This window comes from Tenebrio molitor, chromosome 3, assembly GCF_963966145.1.
Source record: "Tenebrio molitor chromosome 3, icTenMoli1.1, whole genome shotgun sequence".
Lineage (NCBI taxonomy): Eukaryota > Metazoa > Arthropoda > Insecta > Coleoptera > Tenebrionidae > Tenebrio > Tenebrio molitor.
In genome coordinates this window covers 28,520,136-28,543,331 of record NC_091048.1, presented here as the reverse complement: position 1 = coordinate 28,543,331, position 23,196 = coordinate 28,520,136, and the positions used below count along the sequence as shown (strand labels likewise).

General features: G+C 36.8%; 1 protein-coding gene across 1 annotated transcript in view; it reads left to right on the top strand.

Moving 5' to 3' along the window:
- The window catches only part of LOC138127123 (T-cell leukemia homeobox protein 3-like), a 30,471-nt gene extending 9,505 nt beyond the window's left edge, over positions 1 to 20,966 (top strand). The window contains exons 2-3 of the mRNA XM_069042981.1: positions 13,832 to 14,060; positions 20,542 to 20,966. Coding sequence (XP_068899082.1) covers positions 13,832 to 14,060; positions 20,542 to 20,758 — 446 coding nt within the window. The 3' untranslated portion in view covers positions 20,759 to 20,966. The remainder of the gene's footprint in view (positions 1 to 13,831; positions 14,061 to 20,541) is intronic.
- Positions 20,967 to 23,196: the final 2,230 nt, after the last annotated feature.

Below are 23,196 nucleotides of genomic sequence, written 5' to 3'. Positions count from 1 at the left end.
AACTTTATTTAGAAAAGTTGTTGTAATTGATGAGTATTGAGTACTATTACCAGTTAAAATAAATGCACTTATTTCTGTTGCACCCTGTATTATGATTGTTTCAAAATATGAATTTTTTTTTGAGATACGTATTTAGATAAATAAAAATCAAAAGGAACCCCCAGAAATTATTTGGGGGTCTTTCTTTATTTATTCAGTTAAATCGTCACATTTTCTACTGTATTTCTTATCGTTAGTGAATTTTTTGGTTGTTTTAAATGACTCATAAATTATAAGAGGGAACACATTCTTGTTTTAAGAAATTAAGAACATCTGGAAAAATTAAATTAATAAAACAAAATATTTCCTTTTTAATGGAAACTACATTTTGACGTCTTAATCTAGCGTAATTTTTTTCACTTTATCCGTGAGGGAAAAGCACACGTTTCTTCCTTGTCGTGGAAATTATAATACCTATGTATATGTCTCGAAAAAAAAACAGAAGTAGAACAAAGGACCCGAGATATGTAAGGGTAAAAATATTTTTTTGAAAAATGAATAATTTAAGTACATATTAATAATACAGGATGACGTTGGAAGTTGTGCAGATATTTAGCTCCACAATAAGTAACGATTGAGCCAATAATGCCTTATACAACTGTTGATATTTTTCGAGAAAAAGGGGGTAAAAGTTTTTCAAAAAAAGTTTGGAAACCACTGAATTTTATGAAAAAATATTTCAAAAAAATCACAGTAGAGTTTTTTCTTGTCTTTAATTCAAAATTAAGTCACTTTGACAAGAACCTCAATCTAAATCACAAATGGCGAAGCCCGTGGACATTCAAAACTAGCGCGGCGAAAGGTTTCCTCAAAGAATACTTCCCAATGCACGAACCTTTGTAAACGTTGTGCAGCATCTTCGCAATTTCGGGCGTTTCGAAATGAATAAGCGCGATCTTGGCTGTCAACGAGAAGATCGCATTTTAGTTGCAGAAGAAGAAATTCTTCACGAAATTGAGAACCAGCAACGAACAAATACTCCGCGTCTTGCAAATTACCTCTTTTCTCAGTTTGCGAGTTCAAAACGCCGCTCAGGAAATTTGGCAAAACAGAGGCATTGTGAATCCTGGGCACGTCGTGCTGAAGCTTGCATTGCAAACGATGGCAAGCATTTCGGGCAACTTCTTTGATGTTTGATTTTATGCTTTTACTCACAATTACAGTCTTTTTACTTTGTCGTTTAAGCATTTGTTGTTTTCTGAATAAGTCGCAGGTACTATTTTATCATCACTTTACAAATTTATAATAAAACTCAAAAAAACGTTAACGATAAAAAACAAACATAACCTCGATTGACAGAAAAACTTGACATTTTAAGTTGGAAGAACGTCAAAATTGCCCGCTAAATTTGAAATTTTTTGGCAGATCCGAAACAAACTGATTTCTTTGATTTTCTTGTAAACATGAAATTTATATAAGGCCAAAGTTAGGTTTTTGGGGCCTTCTTTTAACACTTACTACCTCAGGTTAAAATATCTACACAATTTTCAAAAACGAATACATATTGTTTTTGTACCTCTATATTTAAAACGCCATTTATCGCATATGTTTCCATAACACCTTGACAAGCTGTGCCTTTGCACGTTTTAGTCACGAGGTGAAGTTAGCAACGGGCATTTTGATCACGCTCTGGTTTTTAATAACAAAAATCATGTGACACTCAAAATGAAGTTAGTTGTCACTTGTCAATTGACGTTTATCAGGTTCGAATTTTATGTTTAAATTAACATTAAATAAAGAAGTTACGTGTTATATTTGCATTGTTCATTTGGTCGTAGAAAAAGTATAGTACCTATCTATGCAACTCGTTTATAAACTTTTCTAGACACTCGTTTATTAAACACTCGTGTCTAAAGTGCCGTTTATAAATCTTGTTGCATACTTAATATACTATTTTGAAACAGACTAAGTTTTATTGTTGAGTCTTGAAGGCACAGATAATTTCATAACAAAAATCAAAATAAATAGATACTTATTAGTTAAAATTATGACGTAAAATATTCAACTCCGTCAACAAAAAATTAATTTTTATTTCAAAATTTAAATAGTTTGGTCATGCATGACACGATTTGTGACTACAACATGTCTAAATTATTTATAAAAAAATTATGAATAGATGTACGACTTAGATGGATTTATGAATATTTTTGAATGTAACAGTTTTCCGTATTAGCATAACGTTAATTTGGTATATTATAAGGATTATTATAATTTTTTGAATTATCCATAACCATAAGCAGTTAAAATTTACATGAAACCTGTATTGGTACTTAATGAACTCGCGATTACAACAGAAAGAATGTCAAAAGTTCCAACTTTCATTTTCAACTTATCGCCAAACAACAGGTTGATACATCGCCGTTTAAACGCGAAATAAAAAGTGCAATTAAGATAATGTTTAAACACTTTTGGCTCAACACTGGAAACTCGAATCCCATTAGAGGAATAAAATGATAATGAATTTTTTGCCGATTCAATCTGCAAATTCTCCTCTCACGGTCAGCCGGAATAATACCCGGAGAGGAAACACGAACGCGAACAATGTCGCGTAACGCAACAGGAATTAATCTATGAAGAGATTTTCGCCGAAGATAAATCCCCCAATTTACAAAACTAATAAATTCTTTCCGGCAGTCGTAGCCGCGCACTAGACTTGATTTATCAAATTAACGTCGAAAAGTGCGTGTTTTACGGCACCGCACTGACCATAAATTTTTCCAAATAATTACTTAACTAGCCGCATACCGACAAATTTCGGCGGCGCTTCCGGTTTTACCAAAGCGGCGGCACCTTTTTACAATTCGAAAGGTAACGCCGTAACTCTAAATTATTATTATTTATTGCGGTTTGCGTTTATGTTTTTTCTTGTGCCGTCGCGCAATCCTCCCACATCCAACACTCCCTCCCCGACTGCAGTAAACTTTATCATTTTAAACATCCCCCGCAGGTTGGCTCGTTCATTATAAATGAGCCAATTTAAAATTCATCCCCGTTAAAAACTCCCTGATATTAAAAAAGTAGGTGTCAATTTTTCTTACGAATTTTTAACTTAATCACGACGCGTTCGATTTGTGCGTTTCACCGAAACCGAAGAAAAATAAGGTTCTATTAATTAAAGTGATTTAGTGGTCGGGTGATGGGCGTTGTAAATCAGGAGTTTACGAGGTGCTTGCGGGTTAGGCTGGTCTTACACGAGTCGCTCTGGTGGCTTGTGAGGTCTACAGTAAAAAATAATTAGAGAGTGCGTTAGTAGAAGCTTTCGTGGTATTCGCCTACAAGACTGGAGTTTCTGTATTTGTGCATAATTATTGGGTGACTGATGTGAATTCCAGGTAAAGCTTGTTCGACCATCGGATATTTTGTTTCTGGCCATTTCACGGTTGGTATTTAGGTTAAGTGGCGCCACAGTAGCGGTTTCACTTCAGATCATCTAGTAGTTAGGTTTTAGAATGCGATTAAAGAGGCTACTACGATTATTTACGCAACACACAATTTTTTACAAGACGAAGTTTACGCGCACGCGTGCGGTAAAAAACTTTTTACAACATTTGTCAAGTTAATTTTTTTTTTACATTTCCGACTAGTTTTCCGCACCTATCGTGCCTCTCCGCCCCCATCTGGCGGCGGCCGTCGCGTTTTCATTAGTTCTGTGGTCGCGCGTCTTCGCGCTATCGAACCTGAAAGCTTTATGTTGTTTTGCATTAAACAACTGATTATGTTCATCACGTTTTGTTTGGTTTATAGGTGACTTAAGAGAGTCATGATTAATTTTCTCCTGATAGCGATGGGATTTTAATAGCTCTTTTACGGTTAAGTATGTTGTTTTAATACTGCTCTATTGTCTCATAAATAAACTTAATAACTCACTCCCACTTCGTCCCATTTCGCACGAATTACTTTTATCTCGAATTATTTTAATTGGTTCAATTGATTCCCTCGGACCTGCCTCCCCCGTACCTTTCCGCTTTTAACGGCGACGTTCGACGCCGCCGCCGCCGCCGCCTAAGTAGAGGGTGTTATAATGTGCTGAAACACTTTACGATATCGTTTCCATAACGACCTAATAACTTGCCGCCGCTGCCATCTTCGGCGGGCCTCTTCGCTCGTAAAATTGCGCCGCCACCGGAGCGGCGCGACTAGGCCCCCCGAAAGGAGCTGGAGACCCGGGGGGCGACCGCAGTGATCGTGTCGGATACGCAACGGTTGTCGCGCCGTAAACAAAATCGAAGCAAACGAGCAATCGGACAAGATAAGCGCCACGAAGGCCAGAGTAAATAGTTTGAAAGCAGGGAGGCGGCGTGTTTATCCCCTGCAAACAACGAAACGACTTCGTGGCACATGTTGGGACACGAATCGGATGTGCTGTGTACATAATGAGAGTTTTTGTTTAAGTGGTGGCCATTTTGAAGACGCCATTTCGTTGACTGCGCCGTTATTATTGGAGCGGCACACGCGATGGGACACTTATTAATTTACCATTCGAAAAACTAATCGGCCGAGAGCTCATTTACATCGAATTTACCTCCGCGTTGTAATACGGGGCCATTATATTAACGTGATGGCGGAAATTTCCGTCGACGTCCGATCGATATTAATCATCCTTTATGGAAATTTAACATGTCATACCTGGGTATTGACAATTCTACTTTTGATAGCCAGATATTACATCTAATGTACTGTCATATACCTGTTATTTAATTTATTCATACGTGACGTTAACTTAAACGGCGTCCGGACTATCGATCACGTGCGCTACCGGAATTTTTCGCGCCCACCCGGATTCGAAAATTCCAATTGTTCGTTATTGGGAATGTTAAATGAAGTGTTGTCGGTGCGGTGGGTTGGCCATTAGAGGGAGATAAGGCGGAGTGGCGTTGATGAGGGCATCAATAACCAGATAGAAACGTGTAAAAGTCAAGGACATCACAATTCTTCGCTGGTAGATAAGGAAGTGGCAATTTGCAACAGTAATAGGGTTGATTGTTTGTAGTAGGGTTCAGGAGAGGCGCGAGCGGAGATTGAACGACCGGTAACGGTTGGACTCAGGTCGCTATTTTAAATGAGCAAGTAATTTTTCATTATCATCATCATTAATTTGGGATGTTTGGAATTAATGTGAAGGAATTCGATGGCAGTTACTAAATTAAATACATTTCTTAATAGTGTTTCCAATAAATTTGCTACTAAAGTTGAATCATGATAGATATCTGATATTTTTATTGAGAAACTAGTTTGTATACTTAGTTAGGAGGAAATGTGGACAAAGAAGACGACGGTAATTTATGATGATTTTTGTCGATAGATATCGAAGAAAAATGAACTGCGTTTAAAGCAGAACAACAATAAAGTAGTTATTTGTGTATTAACAAAATAGTCATTTGTGTATCAAGGCCAAAAAATGCGTCTTTTTCGTCCGAATCTGAGTTTTCTGTCCGAGGCGCAGCCGAGGCTTAAAACCGGCGAGGACAAAAAACACTTTTTGGCAGAGGTGGACATTACATTTTTTAGACGACCGCACGAACTACAAAGCAAAAGAGATTGAAAAAATCACAAATTTATCTTGTATCTACCCTTTTCAAATATACTATTAATATCTACATATTAACCATGTTTTTTTATAGTACCTATTTGTTATCAGCTAGCCAACAAAACTAGAAATTTACTATTTGCAATACAATTACTTATTTACATAATTTATGGTTTGCTAACTTACTAAACAGACCAACAGATGGCGCAACGGTCAGCGTCCGAAAAAGAGCTATTTTTCGTCCGCTTGTGACTGAAATTACCGTTTTCATTAAGGATGCCCAAAAATATATTTTTAGCTTAAATATAAAAATTTGGACAAGTTTTGAGTTCGTTTTGGTAATTCTAGAGCCGGTTTTGACACAGTTTAGATGAATTTTTCTTTTGCTTTTTATTTTAAAGTTTCCAACTGACTCTTTGATATGTACCGTATTATTTATGGTAAGAATATTCTAAATTGCCGTAGAAAAAATATGAAGGAATGTAAAAAAGAATTCACTTAATACACGAGTGTTTTAATTGATATCATTTTTTTCTCTTCATTTTTCTAACCAGGTTTTCTTTTTTCTTTCTTTCATTTGGTATCTTTTTTACTTGACTATAAAGTAAATCATTTTCACAACTACTTTGAGCAAAATTCTCTATCAAAAGAGGTAGGTAAGTATTTAACTTACAGATTTAATTAATGAATATAAAAACAAAAATAAATAATAAATAGAAAATGTCCATTTCCTCCATATTTTTTGGGTGAAAGTAATGGTGTTCCTGGGGAGTACAAAACACTTTTACTCGTCTAGTTGGAGTTTATTAAAACTATCTCAAAAAATGACATTGTGAGTTCTTTGTAACAAAATATATTTTTTATTAAATTCTTAAGCTTAACCTGCAAGTTTCAATTTTTTTTAACAACTAGAAATAGGTTAAATATCAAAAATGCCATAAGATGGTCCACCCTGTATGCAGAAACAAGAAATTATAAAATAACATTATTTTGTAAATGTTTTTGCATTTTTATGACTGATTATAAACCAACAAATTAATTTTTGAAAAATAACAATAACTTCCTTTTTTTGACAAGTGACTAATGGAACACTCTAGTGGAGCACTCTTTTTTTGATTTGTTAAGACCTTTATAAAAAATTTACACCACCAAATTTAGTAAAATAACTTTCTAACTTTTTTTTGAGATATTTATTTTGATAAAAATCTCCTTCTAACCACCAGTCTTACATTTCGAAAATATTTTCTCCATATTCACTCCTGTAGTTTCTTTGTTCTATTTTTAATTCTTTTAACTTTATTTGTTATTTCAAATTCCGTTTTTAACCGACATACGCAACAAAGAAAATGCGAATTTTTATTTTTCATTCAAATCTTTCAAGACATCTCCCAGTGCCTCTCATTTGAAATATTCATTTCTTCTAACATTGAATTAAATTAAAATGAAGTAAAATCACCTATTTTAATAAATAAACGATAGATTCGTTAAAAAAATAATTACATATAGGTATCTCGACAATTTGAAATACATAGTAAAAAATCGTTGCAATTACGTTTTCTTAATTAATTCATACTTATTTTAACCGTAAAAAAATTAAAACAAAGCAAAAGTAATTCATGCTCGGTTTGAATTAAACATCAATTAAGCCCGACTAGCAATTATTTACGGTTTTCAATTTTCATAATCGCCTTTTACATAACATTACTGCATTACAAAATGATTACAAATTGAAAGCGACAATTATCTTAATAAAAAACACAATTCAATCTCTTTTTTTCGCAATCGTATTACATTAAATGTCCGACGCAGACGCCATTTTCAATGAATTGAACAATAATTCATATTTTCCACCAAATCGGAACCAGTCAGCGTGAAGGTAGATCCACACCGGTGGCGATCCTTCAGCTGTCTCAATTTCGGTTAGTTAATCAAAAGTGACGCTTGATTACGTCAGTCAAGCCGAAACCCAATCACATTAACAGTTATTACGACTGTCAGTGTGATTCGTCAAATGAAAAGTGTACATCAAGAAATCGTTCCCACATCATTCGAACCTTTTACAAACACCACATCAATGAATTAACCAGAAGGGTCCAGGACCAATCAACGTTAAACCAAACGTTTTTAACTAAATTTAGCGCGCACTTTATAAATTATACGCGGCTGTCAGCTTTTTGTCAGAGTCAAAATAACACGGACGTCATCGATCAAAAAAAAAAATTGATCACGTTTTATTATTGACCAATCGTTTGGACCGATTTGTGTTGACATGTGCCAAATTAGTAGAACCAGAGACTATGAAGGTTGGAGCGAGTGACAGCTCTCAAGACTTCCTGATTTGTGTCCAATTCAACTTGTGTGGTACGAAACGAAACCATGACCGATGTGTTGATATTTACAAGAATACCATCTTGGTGTTGACATTTACGACGTGACTGTGACGTGTTAATCTGCATAATTTCGTGTGTCAGAGGTGAACAATTTGGAATTCCCTGTTAATAATTTTTAAAAAAGTTTTGGCGGGCGATGAGGCGGAGCCGGTTCCGGTGGTGAGTCCGGTGATGCGTAGGCACCAGAGTTTCTTGTGTGGATAATTACCAAAAGGTTAAGAAAAAAAATCCACACGAAGAAACAAAAGAGAATTAATAATTCAGACAGACACAGGAACATTTTCTTCGATATGATGGGAAAGGCGATCGTAAACAGTAATTTACGTAATGCGACAAAAATAAAAAGTAACAAATGATTTTTATATTGTACATGAAAGGTACGTATTACCGATTATCATAGATAACCGAGTATGAGCTTAACTACCAGTTAAAGCTATTGAATTTTATTTGAAAACCTCCGAAGCACGTCGCTCGCACTGTAATTATCCGCCATCTTGAATTTTATAATAAAAATGAGCATTTCAAACACGCCGTATTAACCACACGTAAAAACATCATTAAGAAATCAGCCAATGGGAACGGTTCACGTAATAGGATATTTTTTCGTTCCCCACCAGATTACATCTGGACAAGTAATAGAACAACGGCCATAACAATGCCGGCGTTGTGTCCGTCCACATAAAAAATTATTATTGTTATATTAATTAAACACAATTCCATTGTTCGTGTCGCAACATGTCGTTCGAGCAAAAACTGTTGTCACACATCAATCACGATATGTATTTTTCGTCGCGACGTTGCGTCCCGACATGTTGTAATTTTATAATAGAGAGCTTATTATTTTTAATGCGCGTGTTTGCATGCCGTGTAAAATTAAATGTTAAATTCGATTAGTATTGGATTTTAATGCAGCTGACCCGACACCACACGATCGTATTAATATATTAACGTTTTACATGACGTTTCGACTAATAATTAACTGTAATTTATTGTAATTACGCGATCGAACACTTCGCTAATATTTATCGGCGGGACTATTAACGTCCTGTAAAATATGTACAGAAGTAATTACGTTTTACATTATTCAGTTGCCAATGGCCGCATCTAACTTTAATTAGGTGCGAGGGCAAGAGTCTGCTGGAAGAAATTACGGTGATGAGGTGAAGACGTTTAAGGTAAATGAAGGTTTATTATTTCCTGATTGTGATTATCGAGGAAAGAACATTGCGTTGCGATTTTACATCGGTTTATGCCGAAATCACAAAATATTTCTTGGGTGTTTAAATTTTTTCGTCGCTGTCGGAATTCATTCTTCGTAAAAACGAGAATAATCACCGATTATAAAACATATATCGGGTGTTCATTTAAATTTAGCCGCAAAGTTGGCGTTGAAGAGTCGAATGTGAACACACCACGGATTAGAGATCACGGATCAGCTGTTTTAATCTAACCTCACTTTTTGCGTTATTTGTGTTTTTACTCTGCACACTGATGAGTGGCGCGTTCACAATCGACTCTTCAACGCCCACTTTGACGAGAAATTTAAATGAACACCGGATATTTTATGAAACGCAAGTTTGGCGACGGCAAGTGTGCTTACTCTGACGCTCTAATTTTGTAAAAAATGTAACTTCAGTTTTAAGAAAACCTTTCCTAGATAAAAATAAAAAGGAGATGGTAATGGCATTTATTCCCTGAGGTGATTACTCCATCGGCTATGCCCCCGGGGGAGTTAATACACTTTCCTTCGTTATTACACCTATACATATACCTAACTAAGTATTCATTTAAACTCAAATGTTCAGTGTAAAGGTCTTAAATTTTTGTCAGTTCATTTTCCACATAGGTACACCCAATGTATTCGTAAATAAAGGTTATCTAATATGTATTTCCTTGTTTTTTCCTTCCTTCAACGTTTGAATCTTTCGTTTTTTCCCATTATCACTATTACCATGTATGAAATTTTCTTCAGAAGGCCAATCTCATTTTTCTCTTTTACTTATTTATTGGGTCTTTTAACCTCGTATTTTTTTTAGTTAAATGAATAATGAATTGATGAATGTTTATTGTAACATATTTACATAAATTAACTTTCTTTTTGCTGGTTTGTTATTGTACTTTAATTTTATTTAAAAGTAAACGATTCTTAGCTGTGGAGAATGTCTTTTTCTTCAAAAAACAAAATACAATTTCCTTTGTTAATCACTCAAAATATATTTTTTACTGGTGAGAGAAAAACTTGGACTCACGAAATAATTAGGTTTTTTCACAGTTTTGTTAATAAACATAAAAAAGTAGAATAGAACCCACAAACAAAACAAAATGTCACAATAACAACCATCCCACAATTCCCTTGGAATATACAGGTGTTTCTGAAATACGTGTTAATTTTAACCAGTGGAAGAACGCGCCAAATCATGGAACTTTTCTCTATAACATTTTTACGAAAAAGCAATACAAATTGATTTAAAATTTGGAATAAATTAACCATCAAACTGTATACCCGCCTATAGGTAAGGGCGAAAATTTTCTGTTGTGATAGAAACAGAGCTTTGTTAAAAAGTTCCATTGTTATAGAAAAAAATAAATAATCAAAATTTAGATTCTCATGGTTACAAAAAATAGAAACTAGTTAATCACACAAAACGACTCGTTTGGTAAAAATTGTAGGGCATAAAATCTTGGAATACTTTTACGAATTTTACAAAATGTTATAAAGAAAAGTTTCATAAATTGGCGAGTTCTTTCACTGGTTAAAATTAACACACGTATTTCAGAAACACCCTGTATTCTTGTCAAAATTTTATAAATATTATTTCAATATTTAAATCAATTACAGACGATTTTGGATAAAATGTTATATTATACTCATGCGGATAGTATTACTCATTAGTCACCTAAGAAAATTACCCAGTAAACTTTTTCTTGCGTGACTAATTTCGTACATTCCACACTCGTATAATAATAAACAACTAAGATAGGTACATAAAAACACGCGCGTATTCGAATGCAACGTTATGTCAAAATTTCAAAGCAATCGGCGAAGAACTTTCGGGGATTTAATATTTTGAACAAGCAAACATTTAGAGTGGATTTTCATGTTTTGCTGTTACTATAATAGCGCACAAGATCGGCCAAACCTTTAGATATTTAATTAAAAAAAAAACAATTATCTGTTTCGAATGGGTCAGGAGTTATACATTTTTTAATGAAACCCTGCAACCCCACTTTTTTGCGAAAAAGATGACATAGATCAAAAACGATGACAGGTAAATATTGACGAAAGGAGATTCTCAACTTAAAATCTAACTTAGAATCCAAATTTGAAGTCAAAATGAGACCTTTCCATTTAAAAAAACAAATGTGGGGGTAATTTCCGGTAATTCCGGAAGAGTCGCCATTTTGAAAATATTTTATTTGAACTTGGAGTAGTCGATTATAGTCGACTACCAATTTCCATGTTGATACGGTTTTGGGAAATCAGAAAATTTCTAACGAACGGGCTACGTGAATCACTCTGTATAATATATTGTCAACATTTCAAAGCAATCGGAGAAGAACTTTTGGAGAACTTAGATTTTGAACAAACGAACAGTCACATTTTTATTTATATAAATTATCTATCAATTTTTTATCTGTCCTTTTTCCAAATTAATTTCTTTTGTGTGTTTTCCTTGTTATCTATCTCTGGTCCATCTTTCATTATCGTGTCTTTTTTATTTATCTTTTTAAAACTAGGTAATTTCAAGAACTATTTTACTGCACCTTCTACAGAGAAGCCTAGATTAGTCGTTGAATTCTCTTTATTTTTTGGAGTAGGTAGGTATCTATTTGCGGTTTTTTCAAAACAGAAATTTACCGTTTTTCTCTTTTTATCTCTTTGAAATCTACGTAATCTTACAAAAATTGCATTGTTTTGGTGTAGTTTTTAGGCTTGTTACAAAATTTTTAAAATGTACCTATTATTCTTCTTCTTCTTTCAGTTATTTTCTTTTTTTTCTTGGTTTGCCTTTTACAATTTTTATAACCCAAAAATTTATCAGGTACTTTTTTTTTATTTCGTTTTAACTTAGGTCGGTACATAATCTCGAAAAAATCAATTTTTTTCATCATCATAGTTATTAAATTTTTATAAAGAAGCTTCGATATGTTAAATATTCTCTTTTGGCTATTTATTTTCTAACTTCATAAAAACTAACATTTCATACTACATATTCCCAAAGTTCCTTCATTTCAAAAAATCTTTAGTTTCCTTGGCAATTCTCTTTCCTAGAACTGGCCTCATTTCCTATGCTGATTATTAAAAATATTTCCTTTTAATTTCTCGCATTCTACATATTTATCATTCATCGCAATATAATCTTTTACTTTGTATCTTCTATTTTAGCCTTGAAAATTCTTCTTCATTTCCTGTTCCACATTTCAGTTAAAGTCAACAATGAAGAATTTTTTTTTGTATTTTTCTTCATATACAGGGTGAAATCGATATACATCAGAATATTAAAACTCCAGAATATTCAGACCATTTGTGAAAATCACATGCATTCAATTTTGCTGTACATCTCCTCATGAGAGCAGAAATGCCATGTAGAGTTGAGTACGCCACTGATATCACGTTAAAAAAAATTGATTTTCGTTCATACTATTCGTTTTTGCGGCTCTGTGTTTTTAAGTGTTTTTGGGCAAATTTTTTCATAGTAAGGTTTTGTGCCTCTATTTTTAAAGCGTTTTTGCGGCTATTCATGTTTAGATTTATTAGAGCGGCGAGAAGCGTCTCGTTCGGGAGAATTAAGTTAAATTGAACTTGATGAATTTAAAATATTTAACCACATTTTCGTTTTATTCATTTATTGAAAATACTATGCTTTTACATATTATAATGCATTTCAATTTCACCCTGTATAATTCCCAATTTCATCTATTTCAAATAGTTCTTTCTTTTATTACTTTTTACGTATTTATTGAAGTAATGCTTCCCTCGGAAAAATAATTTTCTTTTATGACTTTTCTTCTAGATATCTACATTGATGCCACTCATATTTTTGTATTATCTCTCTGTTGCATTTTCTTTGACTTTCTTTTCTAGAGAACCGTAGTTTTTTATTTCACTTCTATTTTTATTCTAAGCAATATTCTCTTTTCTTCAAAACACATAGGAACCTACTATTGTCTCAAATTCTTCTACTTATCACATCGACATGTTTCCCTTCGTCGTTAAATATATCATCTGCCTATTACTTTCTTAAGTATATCCAATTCTTGATTGTTTTTTATTATAATTTATTTAAGTGTCTTATTTCAAAACCATTTGTTTAAAAAAGACGATTAATAATAATCATTCGGCTTGTGTTTGCTTTTTGATGTCACTTCACATCAAATTTTTTCTTTTAATTTATTTTTCCTTCAAAACACTCAAATATTCTCTTCCTTTAACTCCATTCTTTTTTTTTCCTATAGATATTCGAGTGTATTTAATAGATTTATGACCATAATTTTATATTTATTCTTCTTTTAAAATTTCGCCAGATATGAGTATTTTCCTCTTTCTCTTCTGTTATTTTAATTTCCTTATTTAACATTTTTTTTATTTTTCGCTTCATTTTTTTCACTCGCGGCACATTCCCCAACCATTCCTTTCCTCTCATTCTCCCATTCTTTTCAAATTCCAACGTCACCAACCCCAAAACTTTCGCCGTCAAAAATTCCAACCTCCCTACCATCCCTCAATTTCACCTCCCCCCGTCGTCCCCACCCGATCAATTAACCCGCCGCAATGGAATGACAAAATCTTGAGCGCTCTACCACGAACCCAGACATAAAACTCCTTAATTACCCCGTTCGGAAATCGACGACTTAACCTTGCCCATTGTTACAGCGACGTTCCCGATGACCAGGCGGATCGGCCACCCCTACCAGAACAGGACACCCCCGAAGCGGAAGAAGCCGCGGACGTCCTTCACGCGCCTTCAGATCGCCGAACTGGAGAAGCGGTTTCACAAGCAGAAGTACTTGGCGTCGGCGGAACGCGCCGCCCTCGCCAAGACCCTCAAGATGACCGACGCTCAAGTGAAGACGTGGTTCCAGAACAGGAGGACGAAGTGGAGGTATATTATACGACTCTGTTGTTCTATTCGCGACCACCGTGTGCCGTACCCGAAACGTTTTAAAGTGGGTGCGATAAGCTGAAAGCCACCACGGTACTAAAACGCGCCGCACTAAATTACAAACGTTTTAAATCCCTCTCTGGAATTTATCGAGAAGATTGTGGAGGCTTATCGGTGCTCCGGACCTGTTGGAAATATTCGATTGTTTCTTGAAGGAAAAATCAATCGGTAGCGACGTCGAAAAAAATGTTTTATCGACTTGGTCTATAAACAATAAAATTTATCAGAACACGCATCTGTTTTTTATGGTGACCTCATTTGCAAAAACTACCTATAGTGGAGGCACCTGATTGGCTCGAATTGACTTCCGAGTCGTTTCCTCTCGGAAAAAAAAATTGTAATGTTCTGTCAGGTCAAAGGAATTATTTTTGTGCGTAAAAAATTCCACCGTTATTGTCTGTAAATATTCGTCGTTAATAACGGGACAGTTGACGATCGAAAGACAGTTAGTTGTGTAAATTAAATCATTAGAGGTACTTGCGCAACTACAAACCATTTCCTGAACAGTACAAGCACCTACTTCCACTGTTACAACGAAGAGGAAGCTTTTAAACACTACAATAAATCCCCCACGACCAGATAAGTGGACACGAGTCTGTAGGAGTCGATGGCATTTGAGGAATGCGATCGGTTTTGGGCTCGCAACCACCTCCAGATTTGCATAATTGTCGAATTGTTTGCAGAAAGACGAGCGACCGGTCCGTGGTGGCGTCTTTGGGGTGAGTGTGGAACAGAAGGGGGCCGTGCGAGGTGCCTTGCGAGCCGCGGAATCCCGTCGGTGTACGTAAATCGTGGAAAAAATCAACCGATGCCCCTGTTGAAATCGTGTTGTCGCGATGTGGGGCTGCGGCTGTCAATTGTACCCCGCCGGCGCCACCGCCTTGTTAAACACGGTATGTCCATTACAGAACAGGTAATTAAAAGTCGAGGCAGTTTGTTACAAAGGACTACTCGACACAGCTCCGGTTTTAATCGACAAGCGTTGGCTCCTCTCGGCTCTTTATCTGGCGCGCTGCGTATCGGCGGCGGCGGCGGCGGCGGCGGTCGAATTAGGCCGATTACGTCTGATGTTAAATCCATATTACTGGTTGATGTTGCATGCGAACGGCCGAACGACGTAAAACAGAACGAAACAAATGGAATAAACGACGAGGCGAAATTCGATTAGGGTGTGTTTTACCAGGGCTTGACGTCGTCTCAGACAACCAACCTTCAGTCAATTACACTAATACGATCTGTGGCGAGATGGCAGAGGAGTCGTTAAAGCAAATGCGTCTTTTCCGGGAGACGACCGCGGGTAACGGCCGGACGGAGACGATAATCGCGACGGAGATGGTCCTGACGTGTTCGGACGCCGTGAAGGCTTTTTATCCGGGAAAAGATAATCATATTTCGGGACGCAATCCTTATCTTTCTGCACAAAAAAAAAAACAGAGACTTCTCTCGGGTCATTCGAAACCGAAAAAGAACTAGCCGTGATGAATTTCGCAGCGAAGCTTGAATTAGACGAACTGTAGTGATTTTGAGAACGTTGAAATCTTGATTTTCATAAAGGTGTGCATTATGTGTGACCTGTCGGTTGTAAAAGAATCATGAGGAGATCCAGTCGTATTTACGAACTAGTACTAGGTAGAGTAAATGTTCGAAATGTCTGCCTTCAGCTTCCAAACATATTATTATTAAGCTATTTGAAGCTTGTTCTGCTTCATTTAAGACATCTTCCGGTAAAACACAATCATTCAAACACATTTTGCGAAATTGCTACTTTTATAAACAACCAAATGTAACTATGACATCTGAACATATCATGCAAACGCGATTTCCAACTCGAAAAAACTTTTTTTGTGCTTAACAGGATAACAGGCTTAAAAATGATAATAGGGCTTGCTTTTTGTGGGTGTCAAGCGGCGAAGGTGACGATATACTCAGAGGATGAAATAGGGGTGAAGCGGCGAAGGTGAGGGTATTTCCAACTCGAAAAAACTGTCTTTTTTTCTTAACAGGGTTGAAAATGGTAGTAGGGGTTGGTTTTTGTAAAATTAAAGTAGACAGTAATTTTCTTCTTGTTTTGAAGATCAAGTGTACAAAATTTCATCAAGATCGGAGTAAAACCGTAGATTTGCATACAAAATATACAAACAAACAGACATTCAGTTTTATATTATATAGATCATTAAGAGTAGAAGTGAGTCTTTTTGTGCTAAGCCCAGAGATTGAAAACCGAAACGCAGTTGAGGTCGGAAACTGGGCGAAGCACAAAAAGACCTTCCACCAGAAATTAAATTATGTAATAAATTGAGTTGTTTAATCGCGTGGGGAGGCATTACACTCTTGGTCACCCAAAAGTGGTTATAATGGCCACTCAGTCATTAATGGTAATAACACAATAATGCAGGGGTTGAGTTTTATGTCCTATTTATAAATGTTTGCCGGATTTTATCCCTTCATACAACAGATCTGATATTGCAAAACTCGATTAACTGAAACTCAGACATCATTTTGGACGCATCAGAGTGAAACAAATTTCAATCGCATCGACCTGATCTGGAATAAAATAAAATGGCACGACATTATGAAAAGAGGGACAGCACGGACCGAGGCCGGATTTAATTATCACGAATATTAAATTTCACATCAGGCGGTCTGATTCCGCCGGCCACCCATCCAAACTATAACCGCGTTCGACGTTGCTTAACTTCTCTGATCGAATGAAATCGGCGCGTTATTATTATTATTATTATTATAAATATGCCCCAAACTAGCTTCCCTTTCCAATAATGTAAGAATTTTGGAAAGTTTGTTGCCCCCTTTGGCAACACCGGGACCACTTAAACCTCACCGACCTCAGTTTATGCAAATGCTATAGAAATAAGCGTCCCTCGACCGGACCCAACTAAGACCCATTTGGCAATTCCACCCTCGTAAGCCGTCCGGAAATCCTCGTCCCATTCCATTAACAGCGGTAACATCTCTTGCGCCCATTCCGTGCCAACAATTATTGAATAATTAGTCGCAATTACCGGAATTAATTGTTAAATGTATTTAACTTGACAGAGTGTTGTGCTAATTTATTATATGTGGCAAACGCGCTATCGGGGTAGACTATGTAAATCATAATTAAAATAACGCCGGGACCGCAACAGTGCTGCAGGCGGCTGGCTTTAGTGCTTTGTTAATAATTGAACGTCAGGTGCGATTAGTGAAACGCCTTTTAGTCGCGCGACCGAAGTGACGGAGCGGCACAACCGCCGCCTCCGACAGCGGCGGCGTTCTTCTCCCGGCCGACCTCAAACACCCGCCGTCGCCAATCGGACGGGCGCGTCCCGGCCGGAACAACCGCTCGCGGAATTATTAAATGGGCGGGAGCTAATTAAAACGAAGCAAAGACGGCGAGTTCCGCTCCGCTCTAATCCGGGTACTGATTAGATGTGCGCCCGCGTAGTTTAATTAGTGTGTTAATTAATTATGAAAGCTTCATTGTATCAACACCTAACGCTATTTAGATAATGTTCTCCGCTGTTCTGTTGCTGTTCATTATTCGCTAATTTTCGGAATTGTTTAATTTGTTTTTGGGAAAATTAGTTGGCGGCGGCGGCACCGGTGACGTACCGTCTGACGTGCAAGCACAAAATTAAACAGATGCAAGGGGCGGCGGTCGCGATGGGGTCGATACGCCGCCAATTAAGGAGGGACCGACGTTCCTTCCGCTACACTGCAATGACAGCTGTCATAAATCGTACAAAACAATAATCTTCGCCATTTAATTGGCCACAGAGGACTGGCGATTTTCACACGACAGAGCTTTCCTCACAAGTGGAAACAGTGGCGCAGCTTAATCCACTCACCTATACGTTCACGGCCAATTCTGATTCGTTGATAATGATAACGTGACAAATTATACAAATGACTTAAGTCACGACACACGTTTTTAAAGTATACTAAACGTTATGAGATCGCTCTCCATCCTGTCCGAATATACATATCAGGTACATACTTTCGAAAGATACGAATGAATTAAGTTACGACAACTGTTTTACTTCTCTCTGTTGACATTGTTATGTACCAACTGTCATTAGAAAAAAATCTTATTGTAAAAATCGCATTCCTGCAAAACACATCCACTAACGTCTCTTCTTAGACATTCTTATGTGGTGACAAAACATTATGAGACAGTGCTCCATCTTGCTCTCAACGAGAACCACTCTGTATATTTACACGTTATCCTCTTTCAAGGATAAGATTGAACGTGTTAGACACAACAAGCACACAATATTGAAGATTTGATGTTTCCAAAATTCGTTTTTTATCACAGAAAAAATACATTTTGAATTTTCTTGATTAAACAGCAGTAGCAAAAATTACTAATAAATTTGTTGTAGCTTTCAAATACCTCTAATAAAAATTAATAATACCTCAAGCAATTAAAATAAATTACAATTCATTGACAATTGCGACGGTGAATGATTTGTCGTCACATGACAAGGTAAACGAATGAGTCAAGTTACGACGGCGCTTTTCATTTCTCCCACACGTGTTGATATGTGATTATTTACATTTAAATTTTTTTTTTATCGCGATATTTGTCACGAAAGCAACAACAATACAAGGTCTCACGATTCGGATAATTTGTAGTAAACGTTATGAGATACAGCTCCATCCTGTTAAAGATATGTACACTTCTAAATTACTGTTATTTTTTTGTATTGGTTTGAAAAGTATGTCAACGTGATCATTTTTGACCTCTTGTACATCTCTCTTGGCTGAAACCGATCATTATCTTTTATTTGTTCAGTGGGACACTCTGTACGAGTATTTTTATTCAATTAAAAAATCTTTGCAAGGCACTACTTCAAGTTGATTTTGTGTTCAGCAAAGATTTTCTTCTGGATTTCTTCAGAACGGTTTTGGTGTAAACTAGAGTAGAGGTGTTGGATTTTCTCATGGCCTGTGACCTTGAAAATATCTGCGCGAAGACGGAGCGATAAACCAGTGAAAAATCTGTAAATGAAAACTGAAAACGTCGACTACTTTCAAATTTGCGCAGATATGACTCATCATAGCCCATGAGAAAATCCAAAACCTCTACCATTTTTGGTTTTCATTTCGATATAAGCAATTGAACGTTCACCTAGAACTTTTTTTTGTTGTTTTCTTTCAAATTCAAAGTCAAATTAAAATAAACAAAATAGAAATCATTTCCCAGAAAGCAACGAAATAATAATGATGACAAAAAGCTATGTTGTATCACCTGCCGACAAAATTCAATTGTTTGTGTAAAATTATTTAGTTTCGCAAGTAAACTGGTCTAGCTTCTTTCGCGGGTTAATTACCATGACAATCGCGCCCCCATTTCGCCACTTAACAAAGCCCTCGATTATTTTCCACTGAATCGAAGTACGGTTGCTGCGGCACTGCTCGCAACTTTTACTTTACTTTACCATTTAAATAATTAACCCGGTTTGGCGCGATTCCCACGCGGCGACAAAATTTTTCGCCGCCCCTCCCTCGCGAGCGCAAACCGAACCGTGTCATAAATTCCGCCCCCGAACTGATTTAGGACGTTTTGCCCGAAGGACATGATTGTGTTTATGCCCCAGTCGCGGCGTATCTCATCCCAGGTGATATTTACACGACGGATGAATAATGTAAGAGCCGGTGCGGATGCACCGGGCCGCAGTACCTGTCTCGAGCTGGATCTATAACATCTTCAGGTTGACAGGGGATTTTAAAGCGCTCCGACGGCTTTCCGCGTCCTGTCAACCGCGACTTAAAAACGTTTTAATAATTCCGCGACTGCCACCGAACCTATCGCCGGTATTTATTATTGAGGGAGCTGGAGGAGTCGCCGGGTTCGTTCTCGCCGTCCATTGTCGGCTCGTTCGTGCTCTGTTAATCAAGTAAAACGTACGACCAGTGACAAAACCACTTCCAGCTAAATGGCCATTAGTTAGAGCACCGCCAACAAAGAAAATCTGCAACATTTTATTATTATCGCGCTTGTGTCAATTTGTAAAACGCGAAACGACTATTAGGAACGACGCGCGGACACATCGCCGACGGTTTCCGTTTCCGCGTTTCACCCCCGGACTAAGAACGATTGTTTTGCCTCGACTGATAGGTTGAGTGTCGACTGCACGTGTGAATATTTAACATCCTAAATACTAGACCTATGTCGGGATACATTATTCAAGATATCGCTCTGTCGGCTCCTGCATAATACAGCAGCTTTTACGCCGTCAAATTGGCACTGCCGGAGCCACGAATCGGACCCCACCACGTGTTGTACATTGTCAATCAATTCGCGACTCGAGAAGAGGACACCACGTGACGCGCGCTTACGCACCCACAGTGCTAATCGCGGCCCCGCCCATCCACTTCTCGTCCAAAACCCAAAAAACCCTGATTTGTTTTTCTGCTGCAGGCGCCAGACGGCGGAGGAGCGAGAAGCCGAGCGACAGGCGGCCAACCGACTGATGCTCAGCCTCCAAGCGGAGGCCCTCACCAAAGGCTACATGAGCGAAGGTCCACCTCCAAGTTCCGGCCCCGGGGACACAGCCTTGAGCGCCTTGCAGAACCTGCAGCCCTGGGCGGGCCCGTACAGCGCCCCCCAGCCGGCCCTCGCAGAATCCATGTGTTAAAACAAACGAACGAACTAAAACAAAGTGCAATCGAAACCGTGTTGTGTCTGTGTGAGATGGGGACCGACTCCCGACTGACGAACGCAGCGTAGTGTGATCTATATGTATAATAAGAAGAAATTAAATTCCTAGAGTAAAGATTGTAGATAATGAGTTTACTGTAAGCACTAGACTAAATGCATCTTGCGAATAAAATGTATGACACATCGATCGTGTTTTTTTCAATTTTCGACGACAGGAAATCAAACCGCAAATTGAACATTAGATTTGACCAGGCGAGACCGGCTCTGCTGTTATTATCAGTAGGTATGGGCCGGCTTTAAAATTAAGCGCCAACCCTGTAATTTCGATCTGAATGACAAGTTTATGTCACAAATTATTGTCCTTGGGTTGCGTGCGACTTTTTTGACAATCGACTATATCCTGTCCTAAATCGAATTTGTTTTTGGGAGCTACACCTGTGTACGATTGGGTTTTTAGGATAATTTGGGCAATTTCGGAAATTACACCACCGGAGCGACTGGATTCGTGACTTTAATGACTAAATACCAAACGGCCCCGAGATAAGAACCAGGCGCTGGGGGCGCTGCACTCCTCCAATTAATAATTAATCCACTTACACTAGTTTTGTTGATTTAATTGAAAAAATGTGCGACACTTAATCTCGAACTTCCTCTCGTTCGGCAAAAAATCAGAAACCGAACGATTATTATTCCATTTCGTTCTCCAAGCTTTTTTCTGATGCTGCAAATGAAGTCTCGTTTGAACGAAATAGCGATGTGTATTAGGCTTGGAAGCGTAATCATCGTGATTTTTGCTTAAATGACTTTAAAATGACGATGCCGTTTGGGATTGTTTTTGTGGGTGGTGACGGTCTGATGCAGGATGAAGATATTCTTGTGGGTTTTTATCGGATGATTTTTACGGTGCGGATCGACGATTTCGTGAGAGAAATTTTCACGTGACGGGATCGTCGATCAGGAAAGTAATACGCGCTGAGTAAAAAATTAAGTCGCTTATAATTGGCCACTAAGGAAAAGACGTCTAAGGACGCAAAAAGCAAAGTAATGTGCGAGGGATAAAAAAGATGCACGAACGGGGAATTCGTGTTGACGAATTTCAAATAAAACAAATGAAAGGACAGAAAAACAGAGAGGACAAGAAGACGTAATACATTTTTTTACTGAGGTAAGTATGATAAGAAAAAATGGGTAGGTATCGATTGAGACAAATATATCACGATTTGGAAGATTTTCAAGAGTTCAAGTGAACTATTCCAGTAGCTCAAAAAATATTTTGAAAAAAGCAAAACATAAATTTGGATAATGTCGAGATGATCAAAATCAGAAGCCAAGTCTGATGATGTACCTAATAAATGTCTTGGGATTTTTTCTCGTTAGAATTTATAAAATTAAACAAAAAGTTATGTTTGACTGTTGATAGTAAAATTTTATAAATAAATGAAGCAGAGCTCCTCTCATGAAAGCTTCAGAAAGTGTAATTGTATACATACATACATATTTAGGATTTTAGAAATTTTCGAGGAAAAAGAAAGTAGAAATTGTAAGAATATACAAGGTGTCGCAAAATTAACGTATTCCAAGTCGGGAGTCTTGTAAGGAAAAATCTCAGGAATCTCGAAAAATTAAAATAAAAAATATAATGAGGTCTTTACAAAGATAGGTATACCTATGGGTCTGAAGGTTCAAACTTTTCATCATGTTTTCTTCAAATAAAAAATATAAATGGTTGACATTCATTTTAAATTTTTTTGAAAAAACAGCTTCATCTCGAAAAAATAAAAGTTTTATTTTTCCAATTTTTGTTCAAAAGGGAAGTACAACATAGCTAGAATATTAATCAGGTACTTTTGAACAAATATTGGCAACTTTGATATTTTTTTCAAAGTGACTGCAATTTTTTTTAAACATTTTTAATTGGTCAACAGGATGTCCTCTACTAAGCCCCGAACTCGGAATACCTACGATAATTTTAAGACACCCTGTATTCTAAGAGTAAAGAAGTGATAAAGTGAAATACATAATAACAATGTACATTTAGAAGAATCTTTTTTTGGAAAATGAGTTAAAAAGTGATAATATTAGCTACGATTTTATTTATCTTAATAAAATAATTCATTGGAAAGGAAGCTGTTTATTACGTTCTGAGTCACCACACGCTCGGGGACACGGCATTCAGGCCGAATTAATTGATCATCACAAATGTCATTATGAATTATGATGAAATTTATTATATCTAAAAATTGGGCCTAAGCAAAAACCCATCTCCCTTTAACCTCGCCCCACCACTCGATAAATTATTATTTTTATTATTATTGTAAATATTTCTTGATGAGATGAAATGAAAGATTATTTTATAAAAGATTAATTCCCGCGTACATCAAACGTGCGTGTTCAGCCAATCAGAACGCTTGCCTT